The following is a 22289-nucleotide window of genomic DNA, read 5'->3' on the forward strand; positions in this document are numbered from 1 at the left end:
GTAGTACTCGCCATATGGTGATCTGTTCTTTAGCCATGTATCTCAGCCAGAAGTACTGTCTACCAACCAGGGCAGCACGGAGCGTGCTTCCATGCCAACACACTGATAAATGTTTAAACTTTAGCTAACCAAATGAGATCTTCCTTGAGAAGGCAATAAAAATTAACATGGGTTCATACACTGACTTGTTTAACTAAAAGGCAGGCACGAGTGCATTGCAATCAGTGCCCATGTCATAGAAGCATTCATATCTCCTATAAGCAGATCTTAATAATCTGAAGCATAGAAGATGGGGCCCAAACTAGTTATCTTAGAGACTGCCTGCCAAGTAAAAGGATTGCTGTTCTGAATTCTTTGCATGGAGGGTGGGATACAATTTAATTATCAAGCACAAAATACACATTAAATAATTGCAATGTACTTTGCAGAAAAGGGCTATGGAAATTATTAACAAGTTAATCAGAATATTTAACGATGGGCGTCTTAGCTATCGGAACTGGTCATACACTGTACTATATTTAACTTGTTGGAAGATCAAAGGAAGAAAAAGTTGAGGAAATGGATAGAGCATTTTTCTCGTCTTTTGCTCTGATCCATCTAGCTCATTTAATAGATAGGAGAATGGGTTCTTCAAAGTAACCGTATCAAAGTGCCTTTAGCATTGACTCATCTCTGCATAGGTCATAAATCAGTCACTGATGACTCATGTTGCAAAGCAGTGCAGTAGAAAAATACCACAAAGGAGGCACAAATGAAAGTAGGTTCTCATGGAAAATGAAAGGAATTATAGCTGTTGGACAGACTGTTTTTAAAAAAACAAAAAACCATCAGTCCAGTACAGGCACACTGTTAGGACAAAGCTAAGAGTGAGAAGGGAAGAATAGCAAGCATTATGGAATTGTGAGTTCCCTCAGAGGTACTTGGTTTGACCCTATGGAATGTCACAAATCCACCGAGACACTGTCTCCTGTGTAGGCCCCACTGAAAGAAAATGAAAAGGAAGGATTCTGTAAGAGCCCAGCCAATAGTATGTTGTGATATCAGAAGCATTTTTTTTAAAAAAAAAAAACCTTTAAAAAATAAATAACTAAATGTTTATATAATCAACATTTTAAATGTAACATCTAATTTTAAAAGATCCCTGAGATGTATACATTTCCCCAGCTCTCTCTGTCTCATCTAATCGCCTGCCTAATTCCATCATGCTCAGCTTTTCTTTTCCCTATAGAAACTCTGCTCTGGTCATCCTAGGAAGGTCCAAACATGGTGGTTGCCCATAACCCTGTTTGGATGCTGTTAGAGCGATGGCTGAAAGCATGGGACGCAGCCCTGGAAGAGATTCATTATTCAAGGACACCTCTAGAGATGCTGCAGGAAAGTGGGTGTCCAGAACGCACCATCCTGACCTTGTCAATTATGTAATGGGGCAAGAAATTAGCACGGACTAAACTCCCCAGTGGGTTTGATCCGCAGGGATTAGATATCCTATCCGAGCTCATCCAATTGCTGAAATAAGCACAGTGATGAAAATGCCCTAAGAGAAAACAAGTCTAAGAAACAGAGGGAAGAATTCTCATTTTTAGCTGGATGGTAGTTCTGGTAGATCAGAAAAATCGCTAGACTCTTCTTGAGCACTCCCCAGACGTGGTCTTGGTTTAGCGTAAAGAGGGGGCATGTAAGAAATGAAAAGAATCCAAATAATCCTCAAATGTTACTTGACAGAGCAGTAGAACATTGTGTATTAGCGAAAGACAAAAGGCTTGCCAGGTTTTAATGTCTTACTAATTTGTTCCTTTTTCCCACGAGTCAGGCTAGCACAATCTGCCACTGAGCAAAAACATCCGTGCTTTCTTCTTTCTCTGAAAGTGCCCGTTGTCACCCTTGTTGTTCATATGAATTTTAGACATACTGGCACAAAGAATAAGATGTAACCAAGAAATTAAAAGTATAAGAGTAGTACCAAGACAATATAAATTAAAAGCATTTGCAGACAATGTAGTGATATCTGTAGAAGAACCAACAGAGTCAATCCCGAAAGAATTACAAGAGTTAAAAAAGGGGGGATGTAGCAGGATTTAAGATTAATAAAGACAAATCAAACTCTTGGTAAAAAATATGAATGATGAGAACAAAAATTACAAGATGTGTCAGGAATAAAGATTGAAAGAAAGGTAAGGTATCTAGGTGTATAGTTAACAGCAAATAATATAAAGCTGTATAAAAATAATTATTTATCTGTATCAGATACTAATTACAGAATAGGAATGACTATGCTCAGTTCCAGGATACAACACAACACAAGTACTGGCATCCTAAAATGAACAAACTCCTGACGTAAACCCAGTGACTTTTTCCTTGTGCAGATTAAAGGAGCACATGAAACCCTTTAAGCCCGAAGGCGAGAAGATTTCATTGCCACACAGTATGAAAGTGATTGGCCACATAGAACACCTGGTTCTTACCATGGGGACTATTCATGTGGACTGTTCAGCAATTGTGGCAGGTGAGTGTTCAGGCAGGTTAGGTGCCATACAAGTATAGTACTTGTCAAACCTATTTTTGTACATTATGGTGCAATTTGTAAGTTTATTTGGTAAACAGGTTTGGGAGGCCTTTGACTTGTTTCTAAAATCTGTTGGATTGAGATTACAAAAATATGTTGTGGTTGTACCCTGAGAAGCCAAACCACTCTCAATTCACTGTCAGTTCCCTTTTTTAAAAAAAATCTATTTGGTTGGATTCAGACTGAATTAGTCAAGCTTAGGGGAGTTAGTGTGGCATACTTGTTAGAGTATCTTTCACCATGACTACTGGCTCTGCAGGTTAGGGCAGATGGAAGCTGCAGTCTAGAAGCATCTGAAGGACATCAGGTTAGGGAAGGTGGGCTAAAACAGCCTTAGCCAACCTGGTGCCCTCCGGCTGTTTTGGACTATAACTCCCATTAGAGCTGTTAAGCACGTTGGACTAGGACTGGGAAGACAGGTTCAAATACCCACTCAGCCATGAGGTTAACTGGATGGCCTCGGGTCAATCACTGCCTTGCAACGTAACAGGGTTCTTGTGAGGATAAAATGGGATAAAGAACCATGTTTGCTTTCCTGAGATCCTCAGAGGAAGGGTAGGATATAAACTCTTTGTAAAAGGAAAACGCAAAAGCCTTACTTGCCACTGATTTCAATGAAAACTAACCAACATTAATTCCAATCCTCTAAGTGCAACTAACTCACTCTGGACCCAACCCTATTGGATTAAAGTGACTCACAGTGGAAGGACCCATCCTCAGTAATGGAGCACATGCTTGGAATGTACGAGAACACAGCTTAAATCCCTACTTCCTCAAGTTTAAAAGGATCCTTGGAAGTCTAATTGAGAAAACTCTATTTAGCCTCACTGTTGCCTCTGGTCAAAAACAGTTTGTAGGTTTCTGAAACAATATGAAGTCCTGCAAAACCCATTTACCGGAGATGAAAGTGGGATAAGTACATATACCAGAAGTTGAAATTCCTTTTTCCAATTGCCTTTTAAAACTATCTTTCAGCTGCCTCCAGCGAGCTACTTTATAAGTTCAATTTCACACATTTCTATGTGAAGTTAAGCTTGTGCTTTGGACAGGAATGCTTTGGGGACTGACCAAGAAGGGGATTATAGTTAGTACATTGTTTTTCCTAGCTTAATTTGGGCATGCAGAATCATGTTCTCTTAGAACAAGTGAAAGTATTAAAGTTATTAAGCACCTCTCAATATGCTTTTCCCGCACCATCAAGTAAAGATAATCAGACTACAAAGTTCTGGGATTAAGCGGCAGAGTTACAAACTCAGAGTATAATTTATATAACTGTATTAGAAATATCTATATATTTATTTGGATAATAAGTATATATGAGCACATATGAATTGAAATTTTTAACTGTTAAGTGTCATACTAAACCCTAAAATAAATAATAATAATGATAGAGTATTATTTCCAGGCAGTACTGGCATCTTTCATGTATAAATGACAGCCTTTACAATTCTAAATTTGGCTCAACAGAAACTACCCTGAGACCACTAAGAATTCTTTGCCATCAGCAATGATTTCTTATCACTGTTCTACAGAGGAATCAATTTAGTGACTTAGATATAAGGAACAGGCCACAGAAAGAATGGTTACTTGCATGAAAAGAAAATCCAGAAAAGAAAAGAAATTAATACATCCTTCAACACTATTGATTAATACTTGGCTTCACAGAAGAAGCAAAGGATTAGATTTACATAGTGACTGAACTATTAAGAAGGGTAAAGTTGAGGGAAGAGCAGGTTCTTCTCCAGCTGCTTTAGACAAATTGAGTTGGCAGGGACCCCTCCACCGCACTAACACATCTCATGGAAATATGAGCTCGTGTATGTGTTAGATTGATTCATCATAGCATTTTATCTCTATCTGAACATGTTTCTCTCCCTTTCCAGAAGATAATGATAAAAACTTCTCCCTGGGGTTACAGACACTGAAATCTTTGAAGGTAAAACTCTGTTCCCCTCCCAATTTTTTGGTATCCCCTATTTTCTTTTACTGAGGTGATCTTAACCTGTTGTCTAATTTGTTTTCTTATATTCCCTCTAATTTTAGTGTGTGATAAACCTTGAAAAGTATCACTTGATCTTGGGGAAGACAGACAGGGTAGAAATTCCTTTTGTCATTAATGCCTCTGCACACGAAGAGAAGTGAGTATTGAACTCTAAAGCTGCACAGATCTATTTAGAGTGACAATATCCAGTCAAATCAGTGGCATAGTCAATGTGTGGAGGAAATGGATCCTGACTAGGGATGGCATATAATTTGAGGGTTTCATGATAGTTTACCATGTGCTATCCAAAGTATGTTTAGTGCAGCACGAAAAAGCTGCTGTAAGTAGAGAACTGAACAGTGAAACTGTCACATTATTGAACTCGCCCCTAGATGTGAGTGAAGAAGATATGAATAGTTTTTAAGGTCTTTTTTTTAACACCAATCAGACTGAATATGGTTTAAAACATTGGTTCTGATTACCAAAGCCTATCATTCAGGCAATGCGTTTATTTTCTGCTTCATTTGGCGGGTTTGCACTGGGATATCCTGCTTTCAGTAAGTGCTTAGGACACACTCCTGCATTTTAGTCAGGGAATAGCATGGAAGTTTCCAAGAAAGGGAGAAAGAAAGAGAAAATGAGACAATGGTATACCATTCAGCATTTTTAATGTTGATGGGGACCATATTGCTCCTGGGCATGTGTGTTAACTGTACCATGGGAGGTTTATTTCTGGAATATTTTCCCCCCAAAGAGGTATAGTATTACAAAGGTGATGAAATAGGCTCTTTTCAAGAATATAATAAATTAGGCTTTCAGTTGCCCCAAGTACATTTGTGCCCCCTTTCCACAATTTAAGTGCTGATTAGGAGTTTGATAAATAATATATATAGGATCTATGAAATCAGAGGTTTTAGGTAAGGAAATATATTTTACACACAGTTATGAGGTGCCTTGCTTGCTAAACAGTTATTTTCTAGGGCACATCCTCATGGCAGCCACCTGCGCTCCTGGTTCAGAGCTGTAGGACACAGCTGGAAGCCTGGGAAGTGTCCCTGGAAAAGGCAGGTACCTTTTTCCTCCAGGATATCCTGTGCTGGCCATACAGGTGGTACAGCCCAGGCTGGTCTTGTAGCCATCCCTGTCAGCAGAGTGGGCAGGCTGGGAAGCAGCATGGGTTGCATGCAGCCCCTGGTGCTTATGGAGTGTGGGGTTGAACGACTGCATGAGCACATCCAGCCCCCAAGTTAGTGCCATGTGCATATGTATTTGCTATAATGAGATCCAGCTTGGCAAAAAACCAAAACAGAGCCAACTCTTTTGTCACACTGGTTTATGCTTCTCATTTCAGCACTTCTGAAGCCTGAAGAGAATGCACTGCTGGCTTCAGAGAATAAGGCTTTGTGGTTGAAAGGAGAGTCGGCAATACTGATATCCCCACCTTGCTAGACTGTAGCTAGCTTGTAGCTAAATGAAGGAAGGAGTCTAGGGCAACTTCAGGCATTCACTCACCATGCCAAGAGTCTGGACAGTGGACTTCTAAAAGCACATCTGAGTCCACTCTTAAAAATGATGACCTCTTTATGGTCATCTAAATATGAAAATGTTTCCTTTACATCTTTTTTGTTATGAATGGAAATTATATTGAAATGAAATGAATTGCCTCTTGTGAGACTGAAAAAGACAATTTTTATAACTTTTGAACTAATTGTATTTAGCTGCAATGAGATGCTGTGAGAATCAGATTTTTTGAATTATTTTTAAACAGAGAATGATTAATAATTGGACATGATTGGTTTCAAACCAGAGCTTATTTACAATTAAATAAGTTCATCCAAATGCTTACGTAAGTTGAAGAGAATATATTTTTTTCAAGGGTACTGAAGGTGGTATGATGGAACTATTGTTGCTTGTATTATTAGATATTTTCCAAATTTCAATATCTCAGAAAATGTTGTTCTTGATTTCTCATTATGAAATATTGGTGTCAACAGTAAGAAGGTGGAGCACAGTTTAAATCTATATAATACTCAGCTTTTCATAATAGCATAAGTAACTGGATTTCCAGATTTTAAACAAATTATCTAGAACCACAGTGTAGCATACATAATAATTTTATGTCTACTTGTTCAGCATTAATATTTTAGTTTATTTTCTTCAAATTTTGTTGCATGATTTTCTCAGTTGTGATTGTTTTAAACTGTATCTGTGAGCCTTTTATTAGCCCATAACTCCTGGCAAAAAGATATTATCAGTAGACATGGACAGACCTCTAAATAGTTACCAACATTTTGGCATAATAATTTTCATCACTCCTTAAGGCTGGTTATGAGATAATTTTGGGGAAAAAACATTTCATTCTTGGTTTAAATATGTATTCATCATCTTAATGCCCAGATACTTTTTGCCTTTGTATCTCCAAGGTATTCTACAATATATATATTACTAGAATTTCAGGTGTATTTACCTTTATCTTGTAAGCAGCAAATTCACCAAATAATCTAAAAACATTGAGTTCTGGACTGATTTTTCAGCATGGTTATTGTTTTATAGTATAAAACCAGATTGAGAAATGAGAGAAAGAGAGAATGAGTGTACTGTATATAAAAATACACTGTGGGAAACAATGTTGCTATGGCAGCCCCTTCCATTTTCTCTTAAAAAAATAAAATGAATATCCGTGTCCTGTCATACTCCCTTTGGAGTCATTCTCACTAATGGCATGACTGCTTGATTCCCAAGAAGAGCAATTATCACTCAATATTATCCACCGAACAGGGAATTTTAACACTTACCACCAGAGACAATATTACAATAATGATATATATTCAAGCAGGCTCTCCACTGTTCTAAACATCATATGATGAGCCACAGGGAAAGACAGAACCACTTATTCCCTGCTCCTGGGACAGCACCTTGTTTCTTTTATTCCCTTAGAGCACGGTGGTCCAACACATGGCCCAGGGGCCATGTGTGACCCTTGAGGCCTTTTTGGGCGGCTCTCAGCAACATTTGATGGCCCCCCTCAGCCCTTGCGCTGCCCTTGCAAAGCTGGCTAAGCAAGGCACTGAGCTTGGGGAGAGAGGCATGAAGACTCCCCCAGCCTCCTTCCCAAAACCTAGGAGCTAGGAGGGCTCTAGGTACCTGTCAGAGCCTCATGCTGCCTCCCCAAAGTCCACCTCACTTAGCCAGCTTTGGGAAAGCAGTGTGAGGGCTGGGGGAGCCTCAGAATTCAGCCTGGCTTCCCCTCCCTGCACATGTGTGACAAGGCAGTGTGCAGCCTGTGGGCTTCATGTTGAATCACTCTTGCAGTCCACTTGGTATGAAAAGTTGGACCACCCTGCCTTAGAGTCTCATAAGTCAATAATGCTATATGCTATGACACACTCTTCAGCGAACTATCTGGTTTTCTCCATTAGGCTGATAATACCACAGACAATACCTGTCCTATAACTTCTTGGCACTGCTTTCTATAAGGGTCTTGAGCTTTTTGCTACCAGCAATAGGTATTCTTCAATTAGTTCTGGGTGATACGTTTAGTTGTGAAAATTTACTCAAAAATAAGTGTGTTGTGGCCGCAGTGTGGATTAACAACATGTGTAGCACATAATTGTCTGATTGTTTCAACATGCAGTTCAACTTGTACTAGCAGCTACGTTACAAATGTGTTGAGCTGCAAACTGAAGTGTGCTCAAGCAATCGTAAAACTTATATAGTATGTGCTCAAGTCTGCATATATCTGCTTAACCCATATTCACAACAGGCTAGGGTGGTCATACGTGCACCAATCCATATAAACAAAAATAGCAAGCAATATATACAGGAAAATGATCTTACACACATGCACTCTCTTCCTTCCTGAGAACATGGGGAGCTGTTTTGTATATAGACACCCCTCTCCCTTGCTCCTTGTTCAAGCTATTTTCTCTAAGCTTCTGTCCATAGTACACCTCAAGCCACCATACCAAGCTCCCATATATGGAGCTGTATTGTTAGCTATACGACTATATGATTAGCATCACAGATGTGCTTCTAATTACACCAGTTAATTAAATGCTTTGCAGGAAAGAAGCTTTGGTAGACTTGGGTGTGGGTGGGTGTTGTCAAACCAACAGGATGCAATACACACTTTAGACACAACAGATCCCTTTTAAAACTTATCTAGTAGACTTTTTACTGAATATGCACTTACATTTTGAAGAACCCTAATTAAATTCAATGGAAATAAGTACTGGCATTGAATAAAAAGGGGTAGAGAACCAACGCTTTTAGGCTAGCGTTAGTTTTCAATATTTGATCTGGTTTGGTCATTCTGGCAGTGACCACAAAGAATATGCAATGGCTACAACATCTTTAGCACTCCCAAAACAGTATATATATTTTAATAATTTGTAGTTTGGCTTTTTGCAATGGGTTTGATAATATCCATGTACAGCGCTGGTGTTGCTCACAGATTTGAAGTATAAGTGTTTGGATACATTTTTATCTTTCTGTGCATCATTGCCCTCAACACTTATATATCTATATTTACAAAACAAAACTTTTATGTGTTTGCGAGGTGAACTGCACTGTGTGTATACCTGCCAACATGTAGTTGAAAAATAAAATATATTTGTCTATGCTACTTATGTGGCATTTGGCTACTTTAGTGTTTATTACTGTGATGATTATGAAAATAAATAAAATGTAAAACTTCTATTAAGGTGTTTTAATTTCTGCTTTATCTTCTCTCATTGTATGTTTTGCCAAATACACACCCTGATCCAGAACCCTCAATGCTTTCTGGTGCAAATATGGTAGGCCTTGTGTCCTACATTACTAAGGGCAGTCCTAGATTATAGTAGCAGTAGTAGTATTTCAATACCATCCTTCATCCAAGAAACACAGGGCAGTTTACAATATAAAAAGACAAAAATTCATACCATAGTATATCTGAATGGCAGTCTGGTCTGAGCCCAGTTAAAAGATAAAGAACCATAACAAGGGAAAGCTGTAGCCTTTAAGTTGCTCTTTAACTTTTAGCACCTGGGAAGCAGACTGAACAGCTAACCTGCTCACATCTTCCCCACTAAGGTGAAATGTATTGCATTTCTATTTATATTTTAGTAATTATCTTCAAATTTAAATATATACAAATAAATTAGCATATGTAAAATTTATATTAATCTGCATCATCTTTTGTTCTCTTTTTTCTTTTTGGTAAAGCCACCCTAAAATATGGAGCTGCTGTGTAAAGGGTGGCTCTGACTGAGATCAAGTTCTGCAAGTGCAACTGCAGGGGCTTCTCATTCTTCTAGAACAGATTGCACCCCGTATAGCAGAATGTACAGTAATAAAAGTGAATGGGAAATGTGTGGAGGGGGGCCATGTTTCAAAAAGTCACTGGAAGGAAAAAAGCAAGTAACAGAAATTATTAGTGCCCCAACAGCTGTTTTTCAGGAAGGTATTTGGATCCCTCTGGTTACATCTGGCCAAAAACATGTGACCCCATTGTTAAGGCATTTGCACTGGCTGCTTATCTACTACCAAGTCAGGTTCCTGGTCCTTGTATTAATTTTCAAAGGTCCGGACAACTTCAGTCCAGGGTACTGCAAGGGCTGCCTGAAACCTTATATTCCAGCTCAATCACTGAAATAATCTGCTGGAGCATTATTGGCCGTTTCCTGAGTTGGCAAGGCTCATTTAACAAGTAACCAAGCTTTTAGGGTCAGCAGTCCAGTATTGTGAAATACTCTACCAACTGAGATTCAGAAGGCATCTTCTATTTCAACTTTCAAATGGCCACTGTAAACTTTTCTATTCCATCAGGCCTATGCAGTCAATTCATAATACATATTTCTTATAAACAAGTTTCCAGCCTCATGCTGTGGGACCACCAACTCTCAAACATGAAAACCAGACCACAAAGAGCAGAGCAAAATACCCACAGATTCAATCAGGTTATCCGAGGCGCATGCTGCAAGGGGAAAGCAAATGCTATTACTGGGCATTTGTATTGAATGTTAGTATTCTAATGTTATTTATTTTATATACTTATAAGCGATTTTATCCCACACTTCATCCCAGTAATGATAGGCTACAAGCAAGTATGCTGTTGTTAATAACTAGCAATTTATCTCCTGGTCATTATATATCAGAACATAGTTATCTTTCTATATGAAACATTTTGATGCTGAGTTCCGGGAGATAAATGAGGGGAACTTTTGCAGACTTCTTTCCTACCTAATTACGCTCTCAGGGGAGCATGTTGTCCTGGCTTTTATTTATGGCATTGGTATACTAATGGATCTCAGATATTTGAACATAGCAAGGGCACCTTATTTCATGTTTTTGTCAACATCTAATTGGCTGCCTTATTTTAAAAGGCGTCATGATGAAAGCAGAATGTACATTGCCTGTGTTCTTCTGTCTTTCTTCTTCTGTGTAATGAGTGGTGCATTGGCCTTTCATCAGCATGAAAGTCTACTGCCATTTCAGAATCCACTTTTTCCATACTGAGGAGATATTCTACATTTAGGGTCGGGCTTTTTTTAATGGGTATTAAGCATATTGACAATGCTTCCACCTTGATTCTCCCACATGATACAGCCAGCTATATTTGTGCCTTTACAGGATCTAGGCTTAACTGCTACAAACAAAAGTCTTTGCTGGACTTGCTTTATTGAGAGAACAATTCAAGCAAAACTGAATTTTAGTGGCTTAATTCCAGGCCAGTCGATACTGAATATGGCAAAGTCATGGCACAATGCCTCACAACCAAGTAGATACTATAGTAGTCTGACATTTACTTCAGAAAAAAGTCAGTCAACACTTTTCCAGTCAACAACCACCACCTTTTGGATATTCTGACAACTCAAGTTCCAAGAATGAGACAGCTGTAGCCATATCACATACACCTGGTTCTTATGTCTCAAGTTAGCCAACCAGGTTTAAGTTCATTTAATTCTTGGGGGGGGGGGGTACAGATCTGTCTAACGTTATTGATAGGCATTTAAAGGACTCAGGGCACAGGGTACAAATTTGCATACAGTAAGCCTGCAAGTTACGCAAGGGTTATGTTCTGGGGATCACGCCTGAAGCCAACATTGCATATAGTCAAAACCCAATGGGTTCAATGGCAGGTGGGATTGCCAAAGTCATTTTCCCCAGAAACCCACCCTTTTTCTATCCCTTAATTATTATTATTTTAAATTTGCCATGCATATATAGTTGTATGCGCACAAGTTAAATGTGCTTAAGTTGTGGGCTTACAGTACATTAATTCACACGAACATTTAGACTGACTTTTAGAGGAGGGAAGGCAACCCTTGCTCTCATTGAGTGGACTCACTCTGAACCATGAAGGAGCAGCAGGATTTTTACGCCCAGTATACTGTATGTAGATTGGGTCCTCCACCCACAATGTATTAGCAAGAACTGCTGCTTGTGTACATGTTAAAACTAAAACAAGTCATGTCTAATCTTACATGATTCCTCTCACACACATATACTTCTTTGCCCTCCCCCCAACCCACTTAGTGCATGTTCTTACAAGTCCCCTGTTTTCAGTCAGTACCATCCAAACATGATATCCAGCAACCATAAAATCAACAAAAGCTTCCTTCAGTCATTCTACTCATAAAGCCAACACGTGAATGTAGAGAGCTCTGTCCCATCACCATCTTGTTCCCTGCACAATTTAGAACCTTGAAAGAGTTCTGAATCATCCAAGGGTCTCCATCAGTAGGCCTGGGTGACGTACTGGTACATTGTGCAAAAATGGTTTTACGTCCAGATCATGATAACACTTTCAAAATTCCTGATCTCACAATATATCACCCCTGGCTACTTATCTGCATAAAGGCTTGACAATTTGAGGCAGCTTTACTGAAGAGCTTCCAGTCCTAGGCACTGCCTCAGGCAGTGCCTTTATTTAGCTTACTCACAAGACCAGCCTTGAGAATCATGAGCACCTTTCACTAACTTCAGTCCAACTGTTCTTGACTTGGAGTAAAGGGTAAGTTTGCTATATTTAACTTAAGATTATGCTCCTGCCTCTCATTGTGGGTGGTGTGAAATTCCATAACACTAATAAACCATCTGGATAAGACAGAAGCCACTCTATTAACAAGACTCAAAATGGAGATCTTTTGGGGAAAGAGGGTTCCCCCCCCCCCGAGATTTCTGGTTTAACACAACATGTCAAAATTACTGGGGTCCATGAGCAGTGTCTGTGTCACCTAGCAACCGATGTTTCTACCAAGTCCATGTGTCCATTTGAAAAAAGAACCAGGCTTCTTTGTCATACGAGGAAGTATTCTTTTCACAGGGCTTTGCAGGTTATTTCAGGCTGGCGTGCTGGGAAAGTTGTGCCTCTATTTAGAAACCCAATTACAGGAAACACTGTCAGATAACTGCTCTATTAGAAAATCTTTGTGAGAGACCCTGTCCCTCCACTACAGGAGCACATGATAATAGCTCCTTCAGAAGCTCCTTCCTTCAGAAGCCTCTCTGCTCAATTCCAACCAACATTGTTAGTAGAAATGAAATTTTTATGTGGACAAAGGAAGGCAGGGTTACATAAGAGCCCTGCTGGATCAGACGCAGTGCCCATCTACTCCAGCATCCCCATTAAAATTTGGATTTCCCCTTTCTGAACCTTTTCCAGCTGCTTTTTAAGGAGCAGCAACAAGAACTGTTGCATTTAATAGCAATATAGTCACCGTCCCTAGCTGGTTCAACAATAAATTCATCTTGTTCCTTGTCCTGGACATCACTATACAATAAACTAAAACCGCTTTTTTATATAATATGATCATGAGACATCCAGAAATTAGAAAACAATGTAGCTAGATAAGAACATTAATCATTCCCAAAATATAATATTGATTGTCCTTGAATCTTCTGGCCACACTTGCCATTCTCTCCTGTCACGCCAGTGTGGTGCTCTACAACCTTTGAGAACTAGTGAGTATGGGCTTATCTTTTGCTTATACAATAGGCTCCCTTAGTAAGGGTAAAGGGACCCCTGACCATTAGGTCCAGTTGCGGACAACTCTGGGGTTGCGACGCTCATCTCGCTTTACTGGCCGAGGGAGCCGGCGTACAGCTTCCAGGTCATGTGGCCAGCATGACTAAGCTGCTTCTGATGAACCAGAGCCGTGCACGGAAACGCCATTTTCCTTCCTGCCGGAGCAGTACCTATTTATCTACTTGCACTTCATGCTTTCGAACTGCTAAGTTGGCAGAAGCAGGGAGCGAGCAATGGGAGCTCACCCCATTGCGGGGATTCGAACCGCCAACCTTCTGATCAGCAAGCTCAAGAGGCTCAGCAGTTTAACCCACAGTGCCACCCGCGTCCCTTGACTCCCTTGGTAAGTTTCCTTAATTTATAGCCCTGTCTAGCTTTCCTCAGCTGCTACTTCAATTAAATCAGGTGATGGTCCTTTGAAAAACACAAGGAAGTGTGGCTCAGCTACTGGGCTGAGTTTGTACTCAGTTCCAATAAGCAGAACTCTGAATGGAGAACTTAGGTCAGTTTAGGCCCCTAGCAATGGGAATGTTTGTCAGGGAGTGGACAATGGCTGGATTAAACAGGGATGTGGGTAGATGAAATGTAAATTGGGAGTTTAAAAAATAGTCTAGATTTTAACTGATTTTGAAACAGAACCAAAATCAGAGTTTTTAACTTGGGCTGAGACCTATCCTTACTCTTTGGTTTGATAAGTTTAACCAAAGCTTACATGAGCTTGAAATGAAGTTTTTTGCAAGTGTAAGTTTACCCTCTAGTTTTCAGTCGTAATTCATACTCTAGTTTTGAACTGTTTTTCAAAGTGAACTGAAAGCTGTTTATTAAGTTGAACTAATTTTTAATTAATGCTTAAATGTCTGACTTGGATTGAGGCCTACCCTTATGTTTTGCCCATTATTATATAAATTTCTGGTTGCTGTTTACTGCAGCCTCTCAAGTCTGCCCTGCACTGGAATTTAGCTCCTAGCTCACAATGCCTCTGCTGTACCCTATTTTAGCAGATGAAATAAATAAATACATAAATAAATACATACATAAATAGAATGAATGAATGAACACACTTACCTTCTTGAATGACTTGCTTGTTAATTTAATGCTCTGTCACTGGGGCTTAGATGCTTCATCAGCTGGGGCTCCTTTCTTGCTCACAGAAGTTTTAGTTTACTCCTTGGAATAGAGATAATTATCAATTTTTCAACATAAAATGACCTATAGACATATCAGCTAATTAATCTGGCATTTGCAATATCAACTTCATTATTTTTTCATAGCAGTTTTGCACACACTGAGCTAAAGAACTGTTGCAAAGGAAGCTTTGGAACTCTGTTGTAGCCTGCCGGCTTCTCTCTGCAAGATAAGGTCATAAGTTGTTTGCAATTGTCCCATTCTGTGAGTTCCAATTAGAGTTAATTACAAACTTGAGGAGCCCTGTGGCATTTTAAAATGAGGCTTCATGAAGATCTTGCAGCCCATGGTATGAGCTGATACAGTACAGGTCAATATTCACGCAGCACAATCCTATGTACTGTATCTTTACTTGGAAGCAAGCCCACTGTCCTCAGTGGTGCATATGCTCAGATCTGTGTGCAGTGGGTTACAATCTAAGTCAGCCATGAGAGAGGACCTTGTTTTGTTGAGCCACATGGGAAAAAAGGATGAGGTCTAAACTGACAGCTATAATTAGAGACCCATGTGTCAACAGAAAAGAAAAGAAATAAAACTGCAAAAATAAATAAATAATACAAATGAGGGGGGGGGAATGAGTAGAATGACTTGGTCATCAAGGCAACAATAATTGAGGCCAGCTATAAGCATGTGCTGCTCACGCATTTCTGAATTCTTATGAAATAGTTTCCCTAAGCAGTATGACGTTCCAGGGGCAGAATTCAAGGCTTCATCTCTTTTTAAAGTAGGTAAATATCACTTACGGACACACCATTAAGACCATATTCATGGAAGACAATCTTAATTGGCTATGAGTGATCACTAAAGAAGAAGAAAGTAAATCGCACTGGAGACCTATGCTGTTTTGTAATATTTGATTTTACTTACAAGTTGAGCACTGGTAGAGATACACAGCATAGAACTCCTGAAAACAGCAATTACACTGCCCTGCATCAGATCTCCAGAGGCAGTCTAGCATTCTGAGATGCTTTTAAACTTCCAGAGCTCAAAACTCACTTTCATTCTCACGCTGCAATTTCTGTCTTACTATCCCAAAACCCTTTTCTGTTGTTCTGTTAAAACTCACCAAATCTTGTTTATATACTCCATTGTAGGTGAGGGATGAGATGTGCCACTACTCCTAAACTCTAATGGATTTTCCTATTCAAAACATTCAAGGAAGACCTACCTATTTCCTAACCATCTTGGGCCATTTGCCTGTAAATTTCCCTAACAAAAGATGAGGCTGCAGTGTTTGGCTACAGCTTCATTAACAAAACCCTACAAAAGGACTTCAAAAATTTGGATGTTTTGTACATCCCACCATGTTGGATTTCTGCGTGATACCTATGAGCCACAGTTTGACTATCAATTACCGTATTTTTTGCTCTATAGGACGCACTTTTCCCCCTCCAAAAATGAAGGGGAAATGTGTGTGCGTCCTATGGAGCGAATGCAGGCTCTCCAGGCTTCAGGAAGCTATCCACAAGCCTTCGGAGCGCGGCAGGAGTGCCCGCGGGCTCCGAAGGCTTGCGGATAGCAGCCTGCAGCCCGAAGCCCGGGGAGTGCAGTGCCAACTCCCGCTGCGCTCCCTGGGTTTCAGGCAGCTATCCGCAAACCTTTGGAGCGCTCCCCCAGCCCCGCAAGCTCCAGGAGCGGCGGCAAGGCTGCGCACAACCTTGCTGCCGCTCCCGGACCTGTTCTGGGGGCTGGGGTTGGGGGAAGTTCGGGCTTCCCCCGCCCCAGCCCCGTTGCTAAAAACGAAGCCAAGACAGCAAGTGGGATCCATCCCGCTCGCTGTCTTGGCTTCTGCCAAAGCCGCGAGCAGCCTCTCCCAGCTGGAGAGGTTGTGCGTGGCTAAAGAGGAAGCCAAGACAGCCAGCGGGATGGATCCTGCTGGCTGTCTTGGCTTCTTTGCTCTTTGGGGCTGGGGGGGGGATAATTTTTTTTCTTTATCCCCCCCCTAAAACTAGGTGTGCCCTATGGTCTGGTGCACCCTATGGAGCGAAAAATACAGTACTCAGTTTGGGAGGTGCTACAAAATGCACAGTTCTCATTACAAAACCCTACGAAACAACTACAAAACTTGGGCACCAGTTTGAAGTGAATCAGACAACGTTGGATTTCTGAGTGTTAACTACGAACTGGCCCACTCTGATGTATCAATTACTCAGTTGGGGGGGTACAAAACTACTTCAAAACTTTGGCACTGGTTTTGGGGGGATCCAAAACTTCAGGATCTGTAGTTAATTAATTGGCCACTGTCAATTTAAGAACTTTTAAGCAGTCATTCACAGGGCTGGCTTAAGACTTTTTCTTGCCTGAGGCAAAGGACACTATTATAGCACACACACACGACATACACATTCCATGTATAGAAGCTGCCTAAACTGGCAGTTAAATCTTATTTCAACCCTGGCAATAGGACAGTGTTCCCCAGTACACTTGAGGGCAGCAAACTAGTTAATGGGGTGACGCAGAGGCACCATCTGAAATCTGAAAATGATTTGGGGGGGGGGTGACGTCACACGTGCAACATCATGAGGAGCCAGGGTGCATAGTCGAACACATGGCGCCCTCCTCCTGCCATGCAGTGGTTTCAACCTGAACAAAATCGGAATCCGGATGTTCCCGGGCAGCCTCCCCTCTATTCAGTTTGCTCATGCCAATGTAATGCTAGTACTTTATTATCTGTTTCCAGACCCCTCTTTGTCATATAAATGAAACATTCAAAACACAGATTTAGGAAGCAATCTACATTCCCCTTAAATGTGTTTGTACTGCTAGTCCTGACCTAGTCATACTGTGTGCCTTCTAGACATATACACTGTGCTGCTTTTTGCAACTGTGTTACTTAAAGCCATAGACATTTCAATTGTGTTTCATTTCAACAAAACATTGGTGATTAATTGGAAGACGAAACACCTTCAGGAGATGAAAGTCTCACTCGGAGTACAGCTGTGAGATGTAATAAAGACACTGGTAGTGGGGACAAGAGCTGTTTTTCTAACAGTTGTCATGGAAACACAGAGCAAGTAGGGCATCTGCTATGCTGTCATCATACTCTGGAAAACCTTGTGAGCCTGATGGCATAAAATCAATACAGTGAAAGCTGTTTGGGGACAGTCAGTTTTTGGTGCGCCATCAGGAACATGGAGGTAAAATAGGGCCTTGGTGCTCATATGCCTTTGATGCTGGTTAAACTTCAAAAAGCATCCAGTTGATTACGGTCTATTACAGTTGTTGATGTTGCATTGTTGTTTTTTAAAAAAATAATCTCCCGAAGACCTAATGCAATACTTGGTGCAAAAGAGTACAATCAGTTTGACTTTGACAATTTCCAGAGGAATACCTTTTGCAGCAAAAATAGCAACCTTAAAGACTAACATGTCTATTATGGCTCAACTTGTTGTGAACTACAACCCATTTACTCAAACACATGAAATGTTATCCTGATGTTGTTATCCCAGTTGCATGTTCAAATGAGTGTGGGTTTTTTTTTGGGGGGGAGGGAGACAGAAATGGTATAATGTGAGGTCAAAGGAAAACAAAATGCAGAAAAGTACAGTCAGGAATAATTACATGCTGAAGAGAGTTCTTGATTACTTGAACACCCCAGCATTAATAAGACAATTAACACATGCTAAAAATACTTTGATTTTGGTTTCTTTACCTGTTTCTTGGATGTATATCTAGCGACCTCTTCAGGTCAACTTCCCAAAAGCAAACTATAGCAGAACCAAATTTGACAATCTGACAAGTGGTGCTCATTTTCCTCTTCAGCCTGAGAAAAAGCAGTTAAAAAGAATAGAAGCATAAATTAGATTCCATTATTAATGTCTATAGCTGCTCAAGACTGCAAACTGTTTTCTGTCCTTAAAAGCTAAAGGGACCCCTGACCGTTAAGTCCAGTCATAGACGATTCTAGGGTTGCGGTGCTCATCTTGCTTTACTGGCCGAGGGAGCCAGTGTTTGTCCACAGACAGCTTCCGCGTCATGTGGCCAGCATGACAAAGCCGCTTCTGGAGAACCAGAACAGCGCACGGAAATGCCGTTTACCTTCTCGCAGAGCTGTACCTATTTATCTACTTGCAATTTGACATGCTTTCAAACTGCTAGGTTGGCAGGAGCAGGGAGCGAACAACGGGAGCTCACCCCGTCGTGGGGATTCAAACCGCCAGCCTTCTGATCAGCAATCCCTAGGCTCTGTGGTTTAGACCACAGCGCCACCCGCGTCCTTAACCATTCCCAATTCTAAGCATGTTAACTCTGAAGTAAGTCCCACTGACTTCAGTTGGACTTACTTCCAGATTCGTTTAGTACTGCAGACTGGCAGGTAGGTTATAATATCCCAATTCATGGGAAGTAAACCAAGGCTGTGATTAACTATAACCAGGGTCGTACATTGATGAATAAATGTTGAGCAGGAGGCTTCTGTGGTCAAAGGGCCGCTAACATTTGAATTACTTAAGAATGCACTTTTGCAAAGGATTCCAAAATATCAAGGAGAAAAGCTTTGGCTTCCGACCTTTAGGGTCAATGTGACATAACTTATGAAGAAGAAGCAAGCAGCAGTGGATAGAAACAGTATATTCTGCAGTGAAGGATGAAATTGCTGTTCTAGTCTGCTGAAAACATAGCTTCACTTCCACTTGGAAATTCAGCATGGTTTGTTTGTTTTTGCCAAAGGCAAGGAAACTCTAATGTTAGACTATGTACATGAATCATGTACACAAGTTGATAACAGCAACAAAATAATTTGAAACTATACACTGCAATGCTAACTTCTGGACACCATTAAAAATGAGACCTTCACTTACTAACAAGTCAAGAAGTTAGCTACACAGCAATTGAAATGTTCCTTATTGTAAACTAATTTCTATACAACTCATATACTCAGATTGAGTCTACTATTCTAAATGGGAGTCTTAGACTTTTGATACAGTGAGCCTGCCCTACAAAGGTGACAGACCTCAATTTCCCAAGTTTAATTAATGTACAAACCACTCACAAACATGTGGAAGTAAAATAGGTTATAGCGCTTAAAAAATGTACGGTATCTCTGCACAATACTGGACAGAGCTAGTATAAGCCTATATAAGGACCCCTATGCTAGGGTGGGGGTTCGTCTTAAGGAAGATACATATTTACAAGATATAAAGAGTTGTCCCATTTGTTCAGGCAATCCATATGGACAACACAGCTGCAATACATTTGTTTGGAAAGGGAGTGGAAATGGAGTGGGTTCTATCGCCTGTCTTACTAAGACAATCCCCCATCACAATGAGGGACACAACACCTGACCAAAATGGAATCAGCATGGAAATGCCTCACAAACTTTGTGGTTTCCCACTCTTCTTGGTGAATCATGGTCTCCAGTGAGGTGAGCCATTATCAGACCATCACAACCATTCATGACTCTGAGGTAAAAAGTTTGTGGCAAGAATTGCAGCAAACTGGCTAGCTGCTCTCTAACTGAACTGAGGGTCAGCAAATTAATAAATTCAAATGATGTGAAACTACATGAAAGAAGATGTATTTTCTGTAGCAGTTTTTCATGTGTGGTTAATTTGTTTTCACACACGTTATAAATAAGGCTTGCCTCCCTACTAAAATAAAACACTGTTTCCACTGGATTTAACCACAACTAAGAATATCCACATGAAAGCAGGGTTGTTTTTAATTATATTTTCTGCAGAGGTGTCACTTGCTTTTGAGATGGCAAATACATAAGGAAAAAAAAATACTTGTTCTTTTTCAGTTCCTTGGCATGAATATTTAGACAAAGGCAATGTTCTTCCCAGTAAAGACCAAAAGCGGGCAGGTGGTTGAACAGATCGGGAGAGTGGGTTGGTGAAACTGGCATCAAAGTACTAATTTGCAGTTGCAGGAAATGGCTATAATGAGATTGATTAAAAATCAGGGGGTGTGCAACCTTCCCTCTGTCTCCTTTAATCTGGGCACATATTTATTAGCAGGTAATGAATCATACTCAGAGAAATCTACAGGCTATAATATACTTATCACATACTGCTTAGTGATTATTTGACAAGCACAAAGATTTAAAGGCACTTTAAGCTCAAGAGTGGTCTGAGACATCCAGATAAAGCAATCTTCATTGTTCCTGTACTGAAAACTAGCTATTAAATGACACAGATTACATTATTATGCTAGAAATTCAAAGAGAGATAAAGATGTTGCTGTACCAAGTTGTGGTATACAGCCTTATGCTCAGTGACACTTACTCTGAGTAGACATGTTTAGGATTGTGCTGGAAGGCAATGCTACAAGTATGCATCAAGCACACATGACGTAAATACACTCTCCTGAGCAAGAACACAAACAGAAATTAATCTGACACTATGAAGCTCTGCTGATGTGAACAGCTGGTTGGGGTGGGGAAAACACACAGAAAAAAATAACTTTGCTGCACTTTAAGGCAGTAATATGAACACACTGCAAGATAGTGGGGGCAGGGTTTTGTGCCATATCTATTCATTAGGGTCTCAGAGGCAGCACAACCAGTTCCTCTGCACTGGGCATTGAACAGAGTGCAATGTATCGCAACCATGATATAGCAAATTGAGCAGAAAGGAAGGCAAGAGGTCGGGGTGCCAAATTTTGGGCTCACACAGGGTACCACTTGAAAGACCAAAGCCTGCCCCTGAGGGTGTACTAGGAGGGACAGACAGATGCAAAAAACTCTACCTTTAGTAGCTGTTTAGAAAATGCAACATTGTTATGTGGCATACCTGCTGAAATTCCTTCTTCTACAGAGCTACTAAATGGCAGGAACTTTGTAGTATTGGAACAACCAAATAAAGGTTGTTCAGCCATATGCAATGAGGATTTCCCTCAAAATGAGTAACTTAAAAAGGGCTGCAACAGTCTAGTATAGCTTGAGCTGCTTTGGAAATCCCCCTACTGTAAGCGTTCACAAAATTGCAGGCACAATCAAGTTGGAGTATTATGTGACATGCCTCTTCATAAGCTTTTACCATGAACGCATTTCATGTTAAGAAACGCTTTTGCTCTCCAACGTCCACCCGGCGAACAGCTGTTGAAACAAAAGCCAGACCAGAAACAGACAATGAAGCAATATTAATTCATGTCTCCACCTCTGTGGCCTCGATTCTGACTCGTGGCAGCAGCATCAGGAAAATGAATGGAGGGAGGTAAAGAAGTGGCAAAATGGATTTGGGGGAGCGCGGCGGGAGGAAACTACGCCCCAAAAGTAAGATTTCGGAAAGAGAAATAAAAAAAGCATTTCACATGAACGCTCTCATCTTAAAACACTTCCCCCCGCCAAGGCAAATCCTCTTGGTTTCGATCGAGCTAACTTTCAATATTTAAGGTCTGGAGTCTCAATTTTGACGTCCAGTTTCCCAGAGGAGAAGCGCTGCTCCTTCAGGAAACCCCACGGAGGCCTTGCCGCGGGGGCTGAGGGGAGCCGCCTCCGTCTCTACTAGCAAAAAGCAGGCGACTGAACTCGAGTGAGAGACGAAGAGGGCCACACCGCCGCTTCTCTCCCCTCGCGTGATTTCGCCGTAAGGCCGCGAGACCGCCCTTCG

General features: G+C 40.7%; 1 protein-coding gene and 1 long non-coding RNA gene across 20 annotated transcripts in view; one reads left to right on the forward strand and one right to left on the reverse strand.

Moving 5' to 3' along the window:
* The window catches only part of NRIP3 (nuclear receptor interacting protein 3), a 31653-nt gene extending 22413 nt beyond the window's left edge, over positions 1-9240 (forward strand). The window contains exons 4-8 of one of the 3 annotated variants that reach the window (XM_082194842.1): positions 2364-2503; positions 4447-4499; positions 4607-4701; positions 5525-5608; positions 5896-9240. In XM_082194842.1, the coding sequence (XP_082050968.1) occupies positions 2364-2503; positions 4447-4499; positions 4607-4701; positions 5525-5608; positions 5896-5911 (388 nt within the window). In that variant the 3' untranslated portion in view covers positions 5912-9240. The other 2 variants (XM_082194843.1, XM_082194841.1) reach the window with 2 other exon arrangements.
* Positions 1-22289, reverse strand: part of LOC309516688 — a 57752-nt gene that overhangs the window by 33503 nt on the left and 1960 nt on the right. For 4 of the 17 annotated variants that reach the window (XR_014212980.1, XR_014212981.1, XR_014212982.1 and 1 more), the window contains exons 1-3: positions 21471-22197; positions 18392-18502; positions 14620-14763 (exon numbers count right to left, since the gene is read on the reverse strand). This is a non-coding gene — a long non-coding RNA (uncharacterized lncRNA). Of the gene's footprint in view, positions 1-14619; positions 14764-18391; positions 18503-20963; positions 21045-21470; positions 22198-22289 lie in introns of those variants that run through there. The other 13 variants (XR_014212975.1, XR_014212976.1, XR_014212985.1 and 10 more) reach the window with 8 other exon arrangements.

Source organism: Podarcis vaucheri, assembly GCF_965113315.1.
Source record: "Podarcis vaucheri genome assembly, chromosome: 1".
Classification (NCBI taxonomy): domain Eukaryota; kingdom Metazoa; phylum Chordata; class Lepidosauria; order Squamata; family Lacertidae; genus Podarcis; species Podarcis vaucheri.